Source organism: Aricia agestis, chromosome 5, assembly GCF_905147365.1.
Source record: "Aricia agestis chromosome 5, ilAriAges1.1, whole genome shotgun sequence".
NCBI lineage: Eukaryota > Metazoa > Arthropoda > Insecta > Lepidoptera > Lycaenidae > Aricia > Aricia agestis.
In genome coordinates, this window is record NC_056410.1 from 9,329,303 (window position 1) to 9,347,516 (window position 18,214).

Below are 18,214 nucleotides of genomic sequence, written 5' to 3' on the forward strand. Positions count from 1 at the left end.
TTTTATTGTTGGTGTGGTTTTTATTAATTTTTCCCAAATTGTGGTTTTTGGGTTTTTGATATTCATTATTGGTAAAATATTAGCCATTAAATATCCGTTATCTTGCACAAGTGCAGGTAAGATGTGTTGTCAAAACCAAAATGTAAAATTCTTGTGACATTTGGTGTGAATATCGGTAAATATGGCTATTTCTTCCGTGAATTTTAGCTAAAACATCGTTATAATAACTTTATTATCCTATTCATTGGAATATTATTGCGTCTTTGTCAAGTTGAAATGTATCAAGTTTTACATTCTTTTGCCCAGTTTTGTAGCAATTATTGATGGTATTCCCTGGTATTACCGATAGTTGTCTACCCATACGCCATCTAGTTATTAAAATGGAAACTGTTTGACAATCAAATTAAAAATTCGGTATAGGAAAATCCCTCATTGACACTTGACAGACAGTAATGCCAACATGACGGCAAAGGAACTTTTCGATGAAACGCACTCTACATACCATACAACCTACTTCAAAATAATTTAGTTTTAATATTTAACATGCTTCGTCGTATCATACTTCCTATAAACTATTTTTCAGAAAGATTTGGTTCAACACTTTCAACAGCCAGAAGTGTTTGTAAGTAACCTATGCTGTCATAGGAGGTTCAATAGGTTTAAAATTAACTTTTTATTATTTTTCAGGCAAAAAGAGAGAAGTCAGAGAAACCAAAAACGTTCCTCGTTATTTTTCTGAATATTTGAATTCAAACAAACATGACGTTGATTTTGAGCAGGTAAAAAATGCTGTGAATAACGATAATGTTTACATTATTGACGTTCGGGAGCCTGAAGAAATTAAAGAACTAGGGAAAATACCTAACAGCATTAATATTCCATGTAAGTGTGCAATCCCCAAATTCTAGAAGAAATTTTATAAGTAAGGTAAACCATTAAATATTAATAGTGCTTAATTATTTATGCTTAACCTTTTCAGTGGATAAAGTTTATACAACACTAAGCGCAGTTAATGATGAAGTGTTTAAAAAAATATATAAAAGAAGTCGACCAACTGAGGACTCTCAAATTATATTTTATTGTGCAATAGGAAAGCGGTCAGGCATGGCTCAGAAGAGTGCTTATGATTTAGGATACAAAAAGTAAGTAACAAAACTTTGAGAACCTGTGGCTCAATTGTTAATACCTCGATCATGGGAAAACCAGACACAATAGCTACTCAATTGTTATTGCTCAAAGTTGAAGTCTTAACACATAGTGGCTGAAGCTGGAGGTCACGGGTACAAAGCCCGCCAACGTAACAAAAGATTTTAATGTTTTTAGGTCATGGATGTGTATCATAATATATACTAAAAATCTTAAAGATATATGTAGCTATAGAATAAAAGTATTAAATCCATAATCTGGTATCCATAATAGAAGTCCTTGAGGTACTAACCACAGCAGTGGCGGTGCAAGGCCAAAATTTTATGTGGGCAAAAAATATTTTGTGAGGCAATTTTTTCCCTGATGGATGATGCAAGTAGACGGATTTTCTTGAAAGATTTTTTTTGATGCTTGTAAATTATCCTACAAAATGTGCTGCCCAAGGGGTGCGAGGCCCCTAGAACCGCGGGGCCGTGGGCATTCGCCCACACCGCCCACGCCTTACACCCCCATTGTACCACAGGATTAGATGTGGTGTGAAGAGTCCATAGATATTATTATACTACTATTATTCTGACTATAACAACCCCAAAAGTGTGTTTCAGTAGTTTACATTTTGATTGAACTAAACCTGTATCCATTAACTAATGTCTAGTATATAAAATTCTCGTGTCACAGAGATGCGCATACTCCTACAAAACGGCTCAACCAATTTTAACGAAATTTTGAATACAGAACATATTTTGTTAGGCCTGAGAATAGGTTTTTATCTACTTTTTATATTGATACTAGAAAATTTAATGCTAGTAATTGTTATATTATATTGATTTCCCTAATTCCCATAAAGTAATAAAATGTACATTTTAATTTCAGTGCCAAAAATTATGTTGGAAGTTACACAGACTGGACAAAGAAAAATAATAAAGAACAGAGTTGCAAATAGAAACACACTTCAAATATGCAATGAATTTAATGTAGTCATAGAATAAATCAATACAAAATATGTACAGTCAGTCCGGGTAACTTTGGGCCACTTTTTGAATATTTTCTGTTATAACCTGTAAGGAGCCTAGTTAAATGGATTACTAAACAGTTTCTTCTGTGATCTGTCTAGTTCGTCAACATAAATCAAATTAAAGAATTTAAAAAATCTACAGAGAACGCCCGAATAATGGCTGATTTCTGGGTGGTTCAATGTTACATTGACTTTGGGGTAACTTTAAGCCATCATGCATTTTTTGAAGAAAATTGATGTTTTACGTTATTTTAGAGGCACATGGTAACATTGCACCACATTAAATTAAAAAAAACGTCGTTCAATGCATTCATTGTACCATGCATTGTTCAGGTAAAACAAAACGCATTAAGAAAAAAAGCGCCAAGTCACAGCATGTATGTAGGTTAGAATCAGATTTTTGGGATTTAGATGTTTTTTTATATATTTAGTTGTTAAATAATACTTAAAAACTAAATACAATAAAATAATACGTTTTCTTAGCTTTCGTTACATACCTTTTTTTTTGATTAGTTTCAAACAGTAATGAGTAAAATACAGGTAGATAGTAAAAAATATGTCTTCCCATTACACATATTTTCACAGTAAGTAAGGTTTATCGCAATTTAAAAACGATTTTATTACATATTTACGTATGTATGAATTTATACTGAAAATGAGATTGAAATAAAACAAGAGTATGCATTAAAAATCTTGAAAATTTACTTATGAGATAATTTTGTTTGTTACACTTAGGTACGAACATGCGTTGTTTTATTATTCACACACTATTAGTAAGGCTTCACTGCTTTGCATCTATTCTCCCCACTCCATGTACAAGAAAGGGTCATCAATATAGATGATCTTGCCTTTTTTAGATATTTTGTTGTCTCTCAACACTTTAATAATCATTGTCAAATCCGAGATTACAGTAACATCTGCCTTATCTGGCCACATCCACCCTCCACCAAAGTTCTTAGTCAGACAGCTTACATGTATAATAGGCGGAGATCCACTGATATTTATTATTCGACCAGGGAATAAGGTGCCTTCATCTTTGAATACACAAAACTTGTTTACCTCAAATACTTCTTCTTGTTCGTGTATTTGCACAAGTTCTCCATGATCAGCGACTAAGAATTCACCTGTGATATCTTCTTCGTAACCAACTAAATCCTCCAATGCCTTTTCGGGTTCAATAGTAATGTCTAAAATAGGTTCAGTTTCATCATTTAGCATTTTACCTTTTTCTAATTCCGGGTTTTCAATGCAGGCCGCGTCTACTTCATTCCGCAGCAAAGAAAAAGAAGAAACGATTTCTTTATTTTTTGTTCCTTCAAAGGTTTTCGCATTTTTCTTTCTTTGTGGTAAAGTTTTATTTTGTGATTTTTTCTTCTTAGGCGAATGTACACTCACTGCCTCTGTAGAAATGATTGGATCCTCTGCGTCTGATTGATAATCTTTGTCAATATAAGACTTATGTTTTTCTGTGCTATCAAGCACAGTTTCTTTGGTTTTTGGGCTATCGTGCGTCAGTTCTACACCACTTTCTTTGTCACTGTTTACATATTCTGGTATCGTCAGATCATTTTCTTCTGTAGGCTTATCATTTTCCTTTTCTGCTGTTTTTCTTCTTTTTGCCGTTACGTTTTTTGACCCTTTTGGCCTGCCTCTCTTTACAGACTGTTTTTTCTTTTTTTGTCCATCTTCTTTATTTTTTTGAAACATTTCAACTTCTTCCGCTGATATTGCCTTCCCTGCTACAACAGGTAACTGAAATTTTCTAGTTGTCTTGATATTTAGGTCAGATTCCCTGATACTATTTAAATATTCCTTGAAGGTCTCACTGACAGCTGCCTGAACATCTGTAGTTGCATATTCAGGTAAGGTTTGAAGAACTTCTGTGCGTGAAAGTGGATATAATCCACATTTGCGGAATCCAGTCATCAGATTTAGTCCTGCAGTTGATTGGGATTGTTCCAAGGCTAGTTTTACTAGCTGAGCGAAAAGATTCTTTGGCAAAGAAATGGCTTTCCGTCCTCTTTGAGTTTGCCGCCACTTTCTCAACACTGACCTCCAGGCTGTTTTAAGAGAGGCAAAGTACCCCACATCCAAGGGCTGCAAAAGATGTGTCGAGTTTGGTACAAGGCATATAAATTTTATATGATGCTCCTCGCAAAGCTTTAGTGCCTTAACACTTATATGAGAACTAAGATTATCACAAAGAAGAATCTTCTTCCCTTCTTTTTTGTCCACTATTGGAATAAAATGCTTTTCCAGCCATTCTTCAAAAATATCTGTGTCAATCCATCCAGATTTTGACACAGCCATTTTAGAAAGCTTTGGAGCATTGTGCAACCAGTCAGACCAGCAGTGTTTTCCTTTGAATATAAAGAATGGTGGGATAAGTTCCCCTATGGCATTTCCACAAAAAACAACAGTAAAGCACGATTTTGTAGCATTTCTGATGATGTCTGGATGACGATTAGCACGCCGGAACAAGAGCTTCTGTTTTCCAGGATCGTCGTGGAAGCCGGATTCATCCATGTTGTATATGTTTTCTGGACATACACCATCAGCTTCAGATGTAAAATGGTCAAAAAACTCATTGAGCATCTCTCTGTTTACCTGAGCTCTCTTCCGGGAAATGTTATGAGCTATTTTCTCTTTCAAAGCTGGATGTCTCTCTAGATAGAGCTTTGCCCACTCGTAACCCGGGGTGTTGTCGGTGAACACTGGCTGAACTTTATTGATGGAATCCAAGTAACGTTTGACAAGAATTTTCAAGTCGTTTAAACCCACTGGTATACCGGCATCACTCAAGGCAAGCAAATGATCTCTAAAAGTAATTTCTACTTCCATTGTTAGACATGTAGGTCGTCCAATGGGTTTAACATGCTTCTTGTTGAGTTTATTGCGTAGAGTACTTCTTGGAATCTTGTAAGTTTTGGCTGCTTCCCTTTGGGTTAATGCACCAGATTTAATTTTTTCTAAGACTTCTTCCAACTTTTCAGAAGAATAATTAGATAAGGTGCCATACCTTCGTACTCCAGGCTTTTTCACTTTTGATTTTCGAGGCATTTTGCGCATGTGCTCATAATAGTACTGAAACAAATCAAAACTAAATTACAATTAATTGTTTAAAATAGGATTATCACAAAGATTCTAACTTTCCTATTATCCTACGACATATACATAAACATTATATAGGGAGTAAAAGCTTGAAGTAGAAATATGTATAGACTTGGCTGGGGGCACTGCCGTGCCCCCAAATGTAAATCACTTTATGCTGCCTACATGGAACAATGTTAACCTGCTTTAAATCGATGGCTAATTAAAAATATTGGGTAACTTTGACCGGCTCAAAGTTACCCCAGGAATCCACATTTAGTGGAGTCAAATTTTATTTTGCATCTATTACACTTGAATTTATGAGAAAATCACTTGAAATCAACTGTTATCAGTAAGAAAAGAATGCAAAATAACAAAAATTCATATTACTTACTTGATTACCACTTTTAGACACTGTTTAATGTTAAATTGAAAACACCACTCTTACGCGCGCACAGTGCGGTACCACAAGCAAATTTATTTTTTTGTTTGACAGATGTCAGCTTGTAATATGACATTTGTTTTTTTTTTGGCTTGTACTCTTGGCGTTTTAGACCTAACGTTTAACATATTGTTTAGGGGGTATGGTCGTTAAGAAAAAAAAAAGGTAAAATTTTTTTAGAATGTGGTATAATGTTACCCTAGTGGATCAAAGTTACCCGGACTGACTGTATACTACCCTTCATATTACCATATTATATTACTTTTGTTTGCTTGACCATTCTTCCCAACTGCCCAAGTAATTTTTAGAGCTGAAAATCAAGACAGTATTATAGTTGTTAAAACTTTAAAGGTATGTGTGAATATATGAAATGAATTTTTGTAGTTAACATGAAAACAGTATGAAAAAAATAGTAAGAACCTTCATAGTCAGGGAGCCCTAGAACATTTTTTTTTATTATTACTATCAAGCTAGTTTTTTGTGAGTAGCTTTATTTTGATAAGACAAACAACATTTTTATCTGCGAAAAATCCTGAAAGTGATAGCTAATAGAGATAGAAAGGATTTCATACTTTGATTTGATGGTCCTAAACATAGACTTAATATCCTAAACTATGGATTGTTCTACATTTTGTAGGACAATGTTACTATTAAATTATATAACTATATATTTTTTATTACTATCAAGCTAATTAGCTTGATAGTAATAAAAAAATTGGTTAAGGGCTATCAGTAAGTATATCTGACTATCAGTAAGTATAATACGAAAAAAAAATTTGAAGAAGCTCTTATAATGGACGATTCAGTCAGTTACTTACTTTGAGAAGCCCAGTTTCAGTGCCTTGTCAAGTGCCTCTGTTGCTCTTTTCCCTGAGCGACAATAGAATATTAGCTCATCAGATTCTGAAGGCTTGTCCCTTTTAAATTGTCTCTTAAACTCTTCTGATGGCATCGAAGACAAAACAGTATCAATTGAATTTACTGAAAAGCATTTGATTACTTGAAAGTTATAAGTTACTTAATACTTAAACTTAGTTTGAATGGCTAAAATTTAAACATTTCATATAAGATTAAGTAAGTATAGTGCAAAAAATTACATGGTATATTAATGCTTGATGGAATCCTTCCTGTGGAGCTAATTTCTTCAGGGTTTCGGACATCTATTATAACTTTTTCGGGCTGGCGAACAATTTTAAGCATGTCTTCATAACTAATTACTCTTTTTGGATCAACCATCTTTGACAGTAACAATGAAGAGCTATAAAAGTTTCTTAGAGATGTCAAAATACTTCGACTCAACATTTTATCCCCACTCCTTGGTTCTGATGTAGGTTATAAGTATAACATAATAAGTAAGAACTTAATTTTTTATTTTACTGATTAAAATAATAGTTAAATACCTACTATAAATGGTCGCTGTTAAGCATTAGTGTCCTAACCCACAATTTTTTTTGTTGATAAATTTTGAATGCAGTCTTGTTCTAAATCTATATATTAATACGTGAGCCAAAAACTTTGTATCCCTTTTGACGAAAAATGGGGAAACGTAGGTGGGTGAAATTTTGCACAGTTATAGTTTATAAGTAAGTAAGTATATAGTTTATATGCTGAAGGAGTGCATCGAGATAATATTATTTTGAAATTATTCTTTTATCATAGGTACATTTTTTTAACAAATAAAACATTACACACACTACAACACACACACTAGGAAAATTATCAGATTTTTGAGTGACAAGCCGATACATACGAAATAAACTCTTTTATTTACGGCTGAATTCTGTTGACAACAAGGTGACAAATTGAAAATGGATTATAGTTTTTTTATTGTAAGTATCTTAGATAATATTAGACAATGCTTGTACACGGCCAGTCTGAGATCAGCTGAGTCCCAGAGACAAGAGTTGAAAAAAATATGATAAAGTCAAAATTTTTTTTTACAAAATATAGGTAGTAGTCCAATGTCGTTGAAAGTAAGGTCGAATTTCGACCATTGGGCGATCTCTAGTCATCTAAACAACATAACAGCATTCATAACTCAATACGTAATTTTTGTGTGGGTTAGTACACGAATGCTTAACAGCGTCCGTTAATAATATTTGACCGAGCTTCGCTCGGTATTCGATAAAACATGAATAAAATCATATTTTATATATATATATTTATATATATATACGCTCGTGACGCTCGGGCCCTTGCCCATACAAAAGTGAAAAAAATTTTTCGTCTTTCAGCGCTGCTACTTTCACAGTGAACTCTCTACAAGGAACACGTAGACACCCTAAAGTATTATCACTTATTTTTTTACACACTGTATATATACAAGAATTGCTCGTTTTAAGATAATCTATATTAATATTATAAATGCGAAAGTATCTCTGTCTGTCTGTCTGTCTCGCTTTCACGCCGAAACTACCGAACCGATTGTAATGAAATTTTGTATACAGATAGTCTAAAGCCTGAGAAAGGACATAGGCTACTTTTTTACTGGAAAAAAGGGTTGTAAGGGGGTGAAAATACGAAAATTTGTTCAAATTAAGTTAGTTCCAAAAATTCATACTAGATGGCGCCGTGCGTCTCTTACATCGCGCTAACGCTTGCCCAACATCTTTCTATAAGAGGTGGTATCATTATACATTTGAGTTCCGATTTTTTTCGATTGTTATTTCTTTTTTACGTTATTTAATAAGTCATTATATTATATACAGTGACGTAACCTTAAACCTATCAATGATAAATAGTTTATGGGTGAAGTTGTGTAATTGGGGGGCTAAATAAGCTTTATAATTGGCATAATATATAAAGTTTAATTTTAAAAAATGAAATATTATGTGCACACTGCACATCTGTTTTGATTTAAGGGGTACCAGGGTTTTTTTATAAAAGCTTTTGACACCAATTTTGTTGACATCACGCGCTATAAACTGAAGTGCACGCGGACGAAGTCGCGGGCAACATCTAGTATAAGATATAACTAAAGCCGGCGCCAGACATGGGCACAGTATAGCAATATTATTGCTATACTGTGACATGGGCTTCAAAATTTGAGCAAACTTTGCATAGGCAAATGTCAGTGCCACACTTGGCGAATTTGCGTATTTGATCACATGTCTGGCGCCCGCCTAAGACAAGCTGAACAAAGTATTATAATAGTATAGTGGCCACAAAATGGCCACGCGATGACGGGCTAAGACATGGCTAAGACTACATGCCCGTCATCGCGTGGCCCTTTTTGTGCTTATTTTCATACAAGTAGTGTGCGTTTATTTTCTTGAATATTTCTATTTGTCGATTATTTTGAAGCACATTATGATAAGGGAAAGAAAGTCATTTAGTTCATGATATCGATAAACTAATAGTTCAAGTAATGAGAATCCGTAAACACACGTAAAAGGCTATGCAATTTTCGTAGCCAAATTATTAATTGATGTGACATTTTCAGCACCAATGCCTTATACAACACGAATAAGGGATTATTAAACTTATAAATTATCTTTTTAGCTTACAAAAATATCGATTGAAAAGCCCAAAAAACGTTGTTCAAAACTTACGTATTTAATCTTAAATCCACGTGTTTGAGGCATTCTTTGGTCATTATTATGGTTTATTATTTAGCGAAACCACAAAACTCAACAATATCTAGCATTAAATGTTCACTATAAACCTTTATTTGGGGGATGATGCTGCTTGCGTCCGTAGGATTTACCATCTTTTCCTAAGACCCACCCTACACGTATCCCCTGGGTGGTGCTAAACAAGCAGCAACGCCGAGCAACAGGCGGCGGTCAACTAACCTGTTCTACTACCCAGCTAGATCCCAGCTGAAGAGGCTAGCACAAGCCGAGAGGACTAAATACCCTCAAAAAGAGTGTCCGTGTCATGTGGGAAGTGGCATGTGTAATTACCAATTAAATATGGAAGCGGGACTAAAAAATAATCTACCCCAGGAAGGTACCAACTCTATCCGAGTTGGAGAATCCTTCCCTGAACAATGTTCAGGCTGCCCCACGTATTCTGGGGGGGGCTACCTCTCGCCTACGTTAGTGACTCAAGAAAGCGACAAGGATGCAACCAGTTCAAAATCGGAAAGACCAAAAACCAAATTGGTACAGCAAGCTTTTCACAAAAGCATGTTTGTAAGCCGGCCTAGAAGCAACTCCATGAGTGAACATACTTCAACTACACGATACCCGGATGTGTCATTACCTGACATTGATCTCACCGACCCTCCATTGCCAAATCCCAACTGGCAAAGGGTCCCCACCATAAGACACACCAAAAGGAGACGCACCTCTGATTCCCCTCCTCAAGACTTACCAATCAGACTGCAAAATCGGTTTGAAGGCTTACCTACTGATACAGACCTCAACCCTAAGGTGAACACCAAAAAAGTCTATAAACCTCCTCCATTCATCCTATATGGCGTTGACGATGTCCAGAAACTTTCTCAAGCCTTAGAAGAAAAGCTAACACCCTCAGATTATAGTTTTAAAATTATAACTAAGAACCAACTTCGTATCAACTGTAATACAACAGAGTCCTATAAGAAGCTCACTGAGATTGTTAGAGAAAAGGGTCTGATAGGGCACACCTTCACACACAAGGAAGAGAGATGCTGCAGAATTGTTATCAAAAATCTTCATCCCAGCACTCCACACGATGAAATCATAAAAGAAATCGAAGCTACAGGAAACACCGTAGCCGGAGAAATAATCAATGCTAGAATGGGTCCGGAAAAGAAACCTTCATCTACTTTCTTTGTAAACTTAAAGCCTGGCCCCAATAATAGAAGAGCCAAAGAAATCAAATTTATTTATCACACATCAGTTAAAATAGAAGACCCAATTAAACGGAAAACCATAGCCCAATGCACAAGATGTCAACAGTATGGCCACACTAAAAACAACTTCACTAGGCCCTATAGATGTGTAAAATGCGCCCAACAACACAAAACTAGCGATTGTCCTAAAAAAGACCGCAACACTCCGGCAAAATGTGCTCTCTGCTTCGGAAGCCATCCTGCGAACTACAAAGGTTGTGAAGTGTGTAAAGAAATTCATCAGCGCAAGCTCAATAAATCTCCGCCTATCCCAAAACCTATGACTGAACCCCCAAGTCGTGCAGACTACATTAACAACCAAAATAACGGTGTATATAAATCTAAAACTTTTTATAATAAGACCAAACTCGACAAACCTCTAACATATGCAAATATTGTAAACAATGAACAGCAAGAAGCACCCTCCGATCAACCCAATCTAATTGAAAGCCTACTTATAAAACAGTCAGAAAAAATCGACTCCCTCCTTCAGCAGATAAGTTCCCTAATGGGCCTTATAGTTAACCTGGTCGGAAAACTGACTAAATGACATCCTTAAACATAGTCACTTGGAACATAAATGGACTTTCTCCCAACGTCAATGAACTAACATTTCTGATAAAAAATTACAACCTGGATGTAATCCTTATATCTGAGACTCACCTGACAACAAAGTCAAATGTAAAAATCCCTGGTTTTTCGGGCTACTTCACACATCATCCAGATGGTACTGCACACGGAGGGACTGCAATATTTGTAAAAAATTCCATTTGTCACCACGAAGAAGTACCTTTCTAAACACCTCATATTCAGGCTACTACAGTAACTGTTGAAGATAAATCTGGTCAACTATCTATTTCATCAGTCTACTGCCCACCCCGACATAAAATAGACGAAGCTACATTTAACCTTTATTTCACAACGCTCAATAATCGTTTTCTTGCCGGAGGTGACTGGAATGCAAAAAATACTCATTGGGGATCGAGATTAACCTCCACTCGGGGTCGTGAACTAATGAAAAGCCTTCAATCTAATAACCTCACTTCTCTATCTTCAGGAGAACCAACATATTGGCCTTCCGATCAATCTAGACAGCCTGATCTACTTGATTTCTTCATCTCCAAAGGAATTTCAAGAAATTATTTTGATATATCTTCGTGTTTAGACAGTTCCTCAGATCATACCTCAGTTCTTCTAAAAATGAGGTCTTGTGTCTTTATGATGTCCAAAGAAGAAAGACTTGTTAACTTTAAAACGGACTGGGAAGGATTTCGCGATTACATTACAGATAATATAGAACTGAACATCCCCTTAAAATCGAAAAATGACATTGATTCAGCCACTCAGTTCATAACCTGCCTGATACAGGAAGCCGCATGGAAGAATACTCCTGAGATTGATTATACTAGGTCTGATAGTAAAAACTTAAGCCCTTTAGTCAACCAACTCGTCAAAGAGAAGCGTAGACTAAGAAGAGTCTGGCATACCAGTAGACACCCATCTGATAAGAGAGCCCTAAACAAAGCCTGCTCAGACCTAAAGAATTTAATTGCCAAAGAGCAAAACGCTGCATTTGAAAAATTCCTAGAATCCTTGAAACCCGACAAGCACTCTAACTACTCCGTTTGGAGAGCAGCAAAACACTACAATCAGCCACTTCAGTTCAAACCCCCCGTGAAAAATGAAGACTCAGGTTGGGATAGGTCCAACAAAGATAAAGCTGAATTATTCGCTAGTCATCTCTCCGAAGTATTTCGACCAAACGATGCTTGTCCTCAAATAGACGAATCACCAATTGATGCAGCATTCTCTCAACCTTTTCAAATGGAATTTCCAATCAAACCTACAACACCCAACGAAGTCAAAGGCATCATACGTAACTTCAAACAAAAATCAGCTCCGGGATTTGACTTAATCACCCCCAGAGTCCTTAAAGAGCTCCCCAAGAAAGCAATAGTCTTTTTAACATCTCTAATGAATGGCATCCTTAGAACCTCTCACTATCCTAGTCTATGGAAGGTCTCACAAATTATAATGGTGCACAAATCTGGGAAACCAAATAATGTAGTATCATCGTATAGACCTATCAGCCTTCTACCGATCCTGTCAAAGATCTTTGAAAAAATTCTTGCCTATAGATTATCAGCTGTACTATCAGATAGGAAAGTCATCCCTAACCACCAATTCGGATTCCGTCGAGGCCATGGCACTATTGAACAAGTCCACAGGGTTTGCGATATAATAACATCTGCGCTGCAAAACAAAGAATACTGCTCGGCCGCATTCCTTGACGTTCAGCAGGTATTTGATAGAGTGTGGCACAAGGGACTGCTCTACAAAATCAAGACGCTTCTCCCACATACATATTACCTACTCCTTGCGTCCTACCTCAAAGACAGAGTGTTTCAAGTAAAAGAACGTGACGCAAGGTCTGGGTTCTATGACATTAGAGCAGGCGTACCACAGGGTTCAGTCCTTGGTCCGATTTTGTTCTCCATCTTTACATCAGACATACCGGTTCCAAACAATATCACCGTAGGCACTTACGCCGATGACACCGCTGTTCTAGCATGCCACCCGAATAAGGATTCCGCCTCAAATCTACTCCAAATAGGACTTGATCAAATAAGCAACTGGATGAGCATGTGGCGCATCAGAGCGAGTGCAGTAAAGTCCACACAAATCACCTTCACCCTAAGGAAAGACAATTGTCCACCAGTTTCTCTATCAGGCGTGCCACTTCCTCACGCTGACTCAGTGAAATACCTTGGTATTCACCTGGACCGCCGTTTAACATGGAAACCTCATATTAAAGCAAAACGAGACGAATTGAATATAAGATACAAAGACCTGACTTGGCTTCTTGGTAGAAATTCAAAATTGAGCTCACATAACAAATTGCTAGTCTACAAATCAGTACTAAAACCCATCTGGACTTATGGTCTTCAGCTCTGGGGTAGTGCTGCCATAAGCAACATAGAAATATTGCAAAGATGTGAAAATATAATATTGAGAGGAATCTCCAATGCACACTGGTATATAAGGAATAGTGAACTACATGTGTCGTGCCGTTATGGTCGTCTTAAGCGCCACAACATACTGGACCTGGATACCAGATTCTAGCCAATTGAATATAGAGGCCTAGTTACTGAGCTTAAGCCTCTGAGCCGCCAAATCCACTTCATCACATCTGCTTATAACTTTCAAGTTGATCGCAGATAACAAGGGAAAAAAAAAACCTTTATTAACACTTTTATTACTTGAAATATGCAGACCGACTCCTTTGTTATGTCCTAGTAAGTAGGACATAACATTACACGCTTTTGACGCTTATACACCGATATATTAAGGCTCTCTCCAGTCTATAGTACCTCAATGGCTGAACTATTTCTTTCTCGAGTTACTAGAGTTTGACGTGGCGAGAAAAGGAACTAACGCTTCTATCATACAAAAACGTCATTTTTGACAGTTCTCCTTTAAGCGGGGAATTCACTACCGGGCTGCCCGCGGGCCGCCCGGTCTGGGAAAAGTCTGCCGCTTGCCCATATTGAACACACACAGAACAGGCAAGTCAGTCGAATAGATAGAGGGCTGGAGCTCGGTCGTGGACTCATGGACTCAATCTTCTTTGTAACAAATGATAGATCAGCATCGGCATTGATTTCTTTGGATTTTTCAATAAGTTCTCTGTATTAGCGGCATTACGTAGATCGGTGTTCATGTAATCCTTGCTTTTAACTTTCTACAAACAAGGATACGACCGGTAATGTCTTTTGACAAATCGAATTCTCTGAGATCTAGTAACCCTGACGTCAATATCTGTCAGCGTTAGCGCTCTCCATTGGCTATTGAAACCACATATGACGTAAAATAGGATCAATGAAATATGATAATGTAATATGCAGTTAAGATCAAATGATCATATACTTATATTGGATCCTATATATGATCATAAAAGTGATCATATATAAATGATAATGTAATACCCCCCTTAGTAAATACGCCGTGTTCAATGGGCGCACAAAAATTGAGATGTTAAACACTAATTGTACGATGTAAGTACTTCACCAGAAATAATTACGCGTTTGCCGTTCAAACATGCATGCACGTATAATATGACGTGCGAAATACTTTTTATTTAAACACTAGAAAACCAACAGCTTAGAATTTTACTTAAATAGCTAAAGAATAGAATAAACAAAAAGCCAACGACAGGTTTTCACCATTAGCATTAAGGAAGTGACTAACAAGCAAACGTAATTTTTTTTTACACTTACAAACAAAAATCTGTGTAATTTAAAACTTTAATAACGATTTAAACCAAATTTTTAGAGGAAGTTAAGGTTAAATTACAAAGAGCGTGATGCTTAAAAAAATATAATATGATTTACAAAGTCAAGGCGCATTCTTGGTCCGCAATGTATGAGGATCAAAAGATATTTTTTTACAAATATTGTTAAACTTCTCTAACCTCGGTTTTTCACTAGAAAGCCTGGAGATGGCCTTAGTTAATAGAAACTTTTTTTATCTTCTCTATCTAAGCTGCACTTAAAGCACTGACTGCCGCAGAAGTCTCGTCAAAATTAGTTCTGGAATGCATTGAGATTTGAGACGTTAAACGTGCTGGGAAGGAACAACAACATCCGCCAATTAAGGGTTCTGGGCCACAGTAACGTCCCCGGCAATGAAACCGCTGACGAACTGGCTAGGCTTGGGGCCGAGAGTTTTATATATGGCCTAGTCCAGCCTGTAGTCACCAGTCTGTGGTCACAAAGCAAGTGTTAGAGGAATGGGGTCACAGACTATGCAGGAAGCAATGCGCCGACACCCCTGGCCTTGAACATTTCAAGGCACTAATTCCTGGCTCCAACAAGAAACTATTAGAATTAGTGCTCACCTTGGGTAGGAACCAATTAAGAATCCTTACCAGAAGCCTAACTGGGAACTCAAGCTCAATAAACACCTAAACAGAATGGGTATTTGTAGCATAACGACTTGCAGATTCTGTGAGGAGGAGGATGAAACAACTGTTCACCTTCTCCTCGACTGCCCTGCTCTACTACAGAGCAGGAACAGGCACCTTGGTCGCCATGAATACTCATCCACAGAGGAAATTCGTGGTACCAACCCCAACCATATCGTTCAATTTATGAGTGGTATTGGGTTGGGGATGATACTCGAGTGCGAAGGAGTCACAATTCATCCTCATGGGTCGCAGTGACGTCAGGGCTACAGCGACCTGCCTTCTTTTAAAAAAAATGGCTTACTTGTTAATACATTTCATAAAATAAATGTGTGTGTATATATAAGTCTATGCTCTGCACATGCTCTGCACGGTCCCACTTAGTCCCTATAGAGCAGTCTCCCCAAAAATCATTCTGACATTGGCAACTCACTGAGGCCGCCATAATAAAAAGAAGAAGAAGAAGAACTAAAAAGTCAAGTGTCAACATCTGAATTCTGGTAAAGTAGAAGTGTCAACATCTGAATTCTGATATAGTACCTAGTGCTTGTTTGTCTAAAAATAATTAAACTTGGCTATTTGTATAAATTTATTTACAAAAAGTTGTAAGTAATATTTTGTGTAAAGTTACTTCAATAATATAATGCAAAGAGAATTGTGAACTTTACCTTCTAGAATCTAGCTTAGAGCAGGTGACCATTTCTGTTAGATATAATATTATTTTGTTGCAATGTGATTTGGAAACGTAATTTACTTAATATATTGTGTGTTGTCTGTATATAGCCTGATTTACAACCTTTTTTTAGGTATACATAAAGTCCATGAGAAAGAAGATTTTTGAATTGCAATAATATGCACATTGTGAAATAATTACTGATTTGTAAGGTCATTAAAATGGGTTCAATGCGACCGCCAGGACGATTTCTTTCATTTGCAAGTAATATTCAAAGGACACAGAAACAACCTGGTAAAGAAATATAAACTTCTCATTTTGCTTTATTATTTTACTAGATGATAAAATTTTTAGAAATTACTTATTACTTCTTAGTTATTCATAATTAAATGAAAAAAATATTAAGATGCTTACAAAAGTAAAATATTGGTTAATTACATAGTGAGGATTGGCTACACTAAAATTCTTAGGCATGCTAACTGATTTTTTTCGTAAAGTAATTGATTAAATCCTCCAATACTTCCAATGATAACATTAATTATTAAAATTAACATGATAAATTTATTATTTATATAATAAGATAAAATAATTCTTGGTGAAATTTTTTGCCATTATTAAAATAAAACAAGCAAATCATGATAACCCACATTTAAAAAAAGGAGTTTCTTAATTTGACCCGTGTGTATATGTAATATAATATTTTCAGAACTGCCCAGTTTTTATATATCTCAGTCTATATCAGTCTCTGTACAAATTTATTTATGTTTTTGTTCGCATATCTCTGGAGCTACAACTCCAATTTGAGGTGAAGCCACGTTAAAGAAAAAAATTGTTTTGAATATGTTTTAGGTCGCTTGTTTTCTACGAGAGGCCGGGCTGGCCTCTCATAGAAAACAAGAAATTGAAAGGGTGTAAGCGACAAAATGGTTTGTCGTGTAATTTAAAAACCATAAATATATTTCATATAATCTATGGGCAAATTATAGTGTATGCTTGAACTAATCTATGTATGTACAAATTTTTGGAGCTTAAATCACTCTCCTCTGTTGGCAAAATTAGAATCCCTGTTTCTATAGAGGTCTTTTTGATTAATTATTCTGTTATAAAAGTTGACCAATCGTGTTATGCTATGGGTAATTCAAAGATAAAGACATGGTGTATACTGACAATGAAGTTTAATTTCTTAGCTTTAGTCACTGTTGAGAAAAATCAATGTTGCTGCTGCTAAATCATCAAGGCTTCACCTTAAGTAATTCTTTTTTTTGTTGTACTATAGCTATTATTAAACTTAGGGAATACTGAAAGTTTCATCGAAATCAAAATTAATGGACATCAAAGGTTGCACCAACGAACTCTAACTATAGCTGTAACTTTAACTACAATGCAAAATGTCAAATCTTTGGTTAAAGTTAAAAATGGATGCCATCAAGACGCCACATTTAACCATAACCATAGAGCTCGACAAGGTTTTAAATGCATGTGGCGAAAAAAGGAACTAACGCTGTCATCATACAAAAACGCCATTTTTGACATTTCTCCTTTACCAGCAGCGCCCCCGCCCACGTTAATTTATAACCTTGTTAGACCAGGTGTCATCTGTCAATTTCTCCAGTCATAGTTAAGGTTACAGTTAAATTTAGCCTTAACTTTAACCATAACTTTAACCTTAACTTTAACCACACCACTGTGCAACCCAACCTAAGACATAACTAATAAATTTTGTTAATTATTTTAGAAATCATATTTTTATTCCAGTTTCATGTCTTCAGTAAAGTGTAATACACATTTATATGTAAAAATAAAAAATATGTGACTAAGTTTTTATTGATCAAGTCTTTGGGTATTTCTCCAGATTTGTATTATTTAGTTGATTCCCTGGTATATTCTTATTTCTGCATATTTTTTAAAATCAATAATCGCATATTATTCTTAAGTGAATTATAAAAATAATTATCTATTTAGGCCCTTTTTCACTTCACAATTTTAGAAGATATTTTGATTTAAATTTTTCTAACCTAGGGAATCAACAAAGCTAATAGAAAAAAACTTTTTCAGCTAAATAAACA

General features: G+C 35.9%; 3 protein-coding genes across 4 annotated transcripts in view; 2 read left to right on the forward strand and 1 right to left on the reverse strand.

Annotated features, from left to right (window-relative positions):
- Positions 1-458: 458 nt before the first annotated feature.
- Positions 459-2,153, forward strand: LOC121727485 (rhodanese domain-containing protein CG4456-like). The gene is made up of 4 exons (XM_042115363.1): positions 459-622; positions 688-882; positions 980-1,142; positions 2,020-2,153. The coding sequence occupies exons 1-4, from the start codon at positions 544-546 to the stop codon at positions 2,087-2,089; spliced, it is 507 nt and encodes a 168-aa protein (XP_041971297.1). The 5' UTR covers positions 459-543; the 3' UTR covers positions 2,090-2,153.
- LOC121727486 (rhodanese domain-containing protein CG4456-like) lies at positions 2,101-7,048 on the reverse strand. The gene is made up of 4 exons (XM_042115364.1): positions 6,791-7,048; positions 6,512-6,674; positions 5,925-6,003; positions 2,101-2,153 (listed from the first exon to the last, which is right to left on the reverse strand). Exons 1-3 carry the CDS (start codon positions 6,993-6,995, stop codon positions 5,952-5,954), a joined length of 420 nt encoding a protein of 139 aa, XP_041971298.1. The 5' UTR covers positions 6,996-7,048; the 3' UTR covers positions 2,101-2,153; positions 5,925-5,951.
- Positions 7,049-16,053: 9,005 nt separating this feature from the next.
- The window catches only part of LOC121727482 (angiomotin-like protein 2), a 42,474-nt gene continuing 40,313 nt past the window's right edge, over positions 16,054-18,214 (forward strand). The window contains exons 1-2 of one of the 2 annotated variants that reach the window (XM_042115361.1): positions 16,054-16,080; positions 16,282-16,442. In XM_042115361.1, the coding sequence (XP_041971295.1) occupies positions 16,370-16,442 (73 nt within the window). In that variant the 5' untranslated portion in view covers positions 16,054-16,080; positions 16,282-16,369. Of the gene's footprint in view, positions 16,168-16,281; positions 16,443-18,214 lie in introns of both variants that reach the window. The other variant, XM_042115360.1, reaches the window with a different exon arrangement.

Excerpts from the sequence above, each read along its gene's own strand:
- LOC121727485 (XM_042115363.1), top strand. The coding sequence starts at position 544 with ATGCTTCGTCGTATCATACTTCCTATAAACTATTTTTCAGAAAGATTT. Across the intron at positions 883-979 it reads TAACAGCATTAATATTCCAT|TGGATAAAGTTTATACAACA; the intron begins GTAAGTGTGCAA and ends TAACCTTTTCAG. Across the intron at positions 1,143-2,019 it reads TATGATTTAGGATACAAAAA|TGCCAAAAATTATGTTGGAA; the intron begins GTAAGTAACAAA and ends TTTTAATTTCAG.
- LOC121727486 (XM_042115364.1), bottom strand. The coding sequence starts at position 6,995 with ATGTTGAGTCGAAGTATTTTGACATCTCTAAGAAACTTTTATAGCTCT. Across the intron at positions 6,675-6,790 it reads ATCAAGCATTAATATACCAT|TAAATTCAATTGATACTGTT; the intron begins GTAATTTTTTGC and ends AATGCTTTTCAG. Across the intron at positions 6,004-6,511 it reads CTGAAACTGGGCTTCTCAAA|CTCTAAAAATTACTTGGGCA; the intron begins GTAAGTAACTGA and ends CTTGATTTTCAG.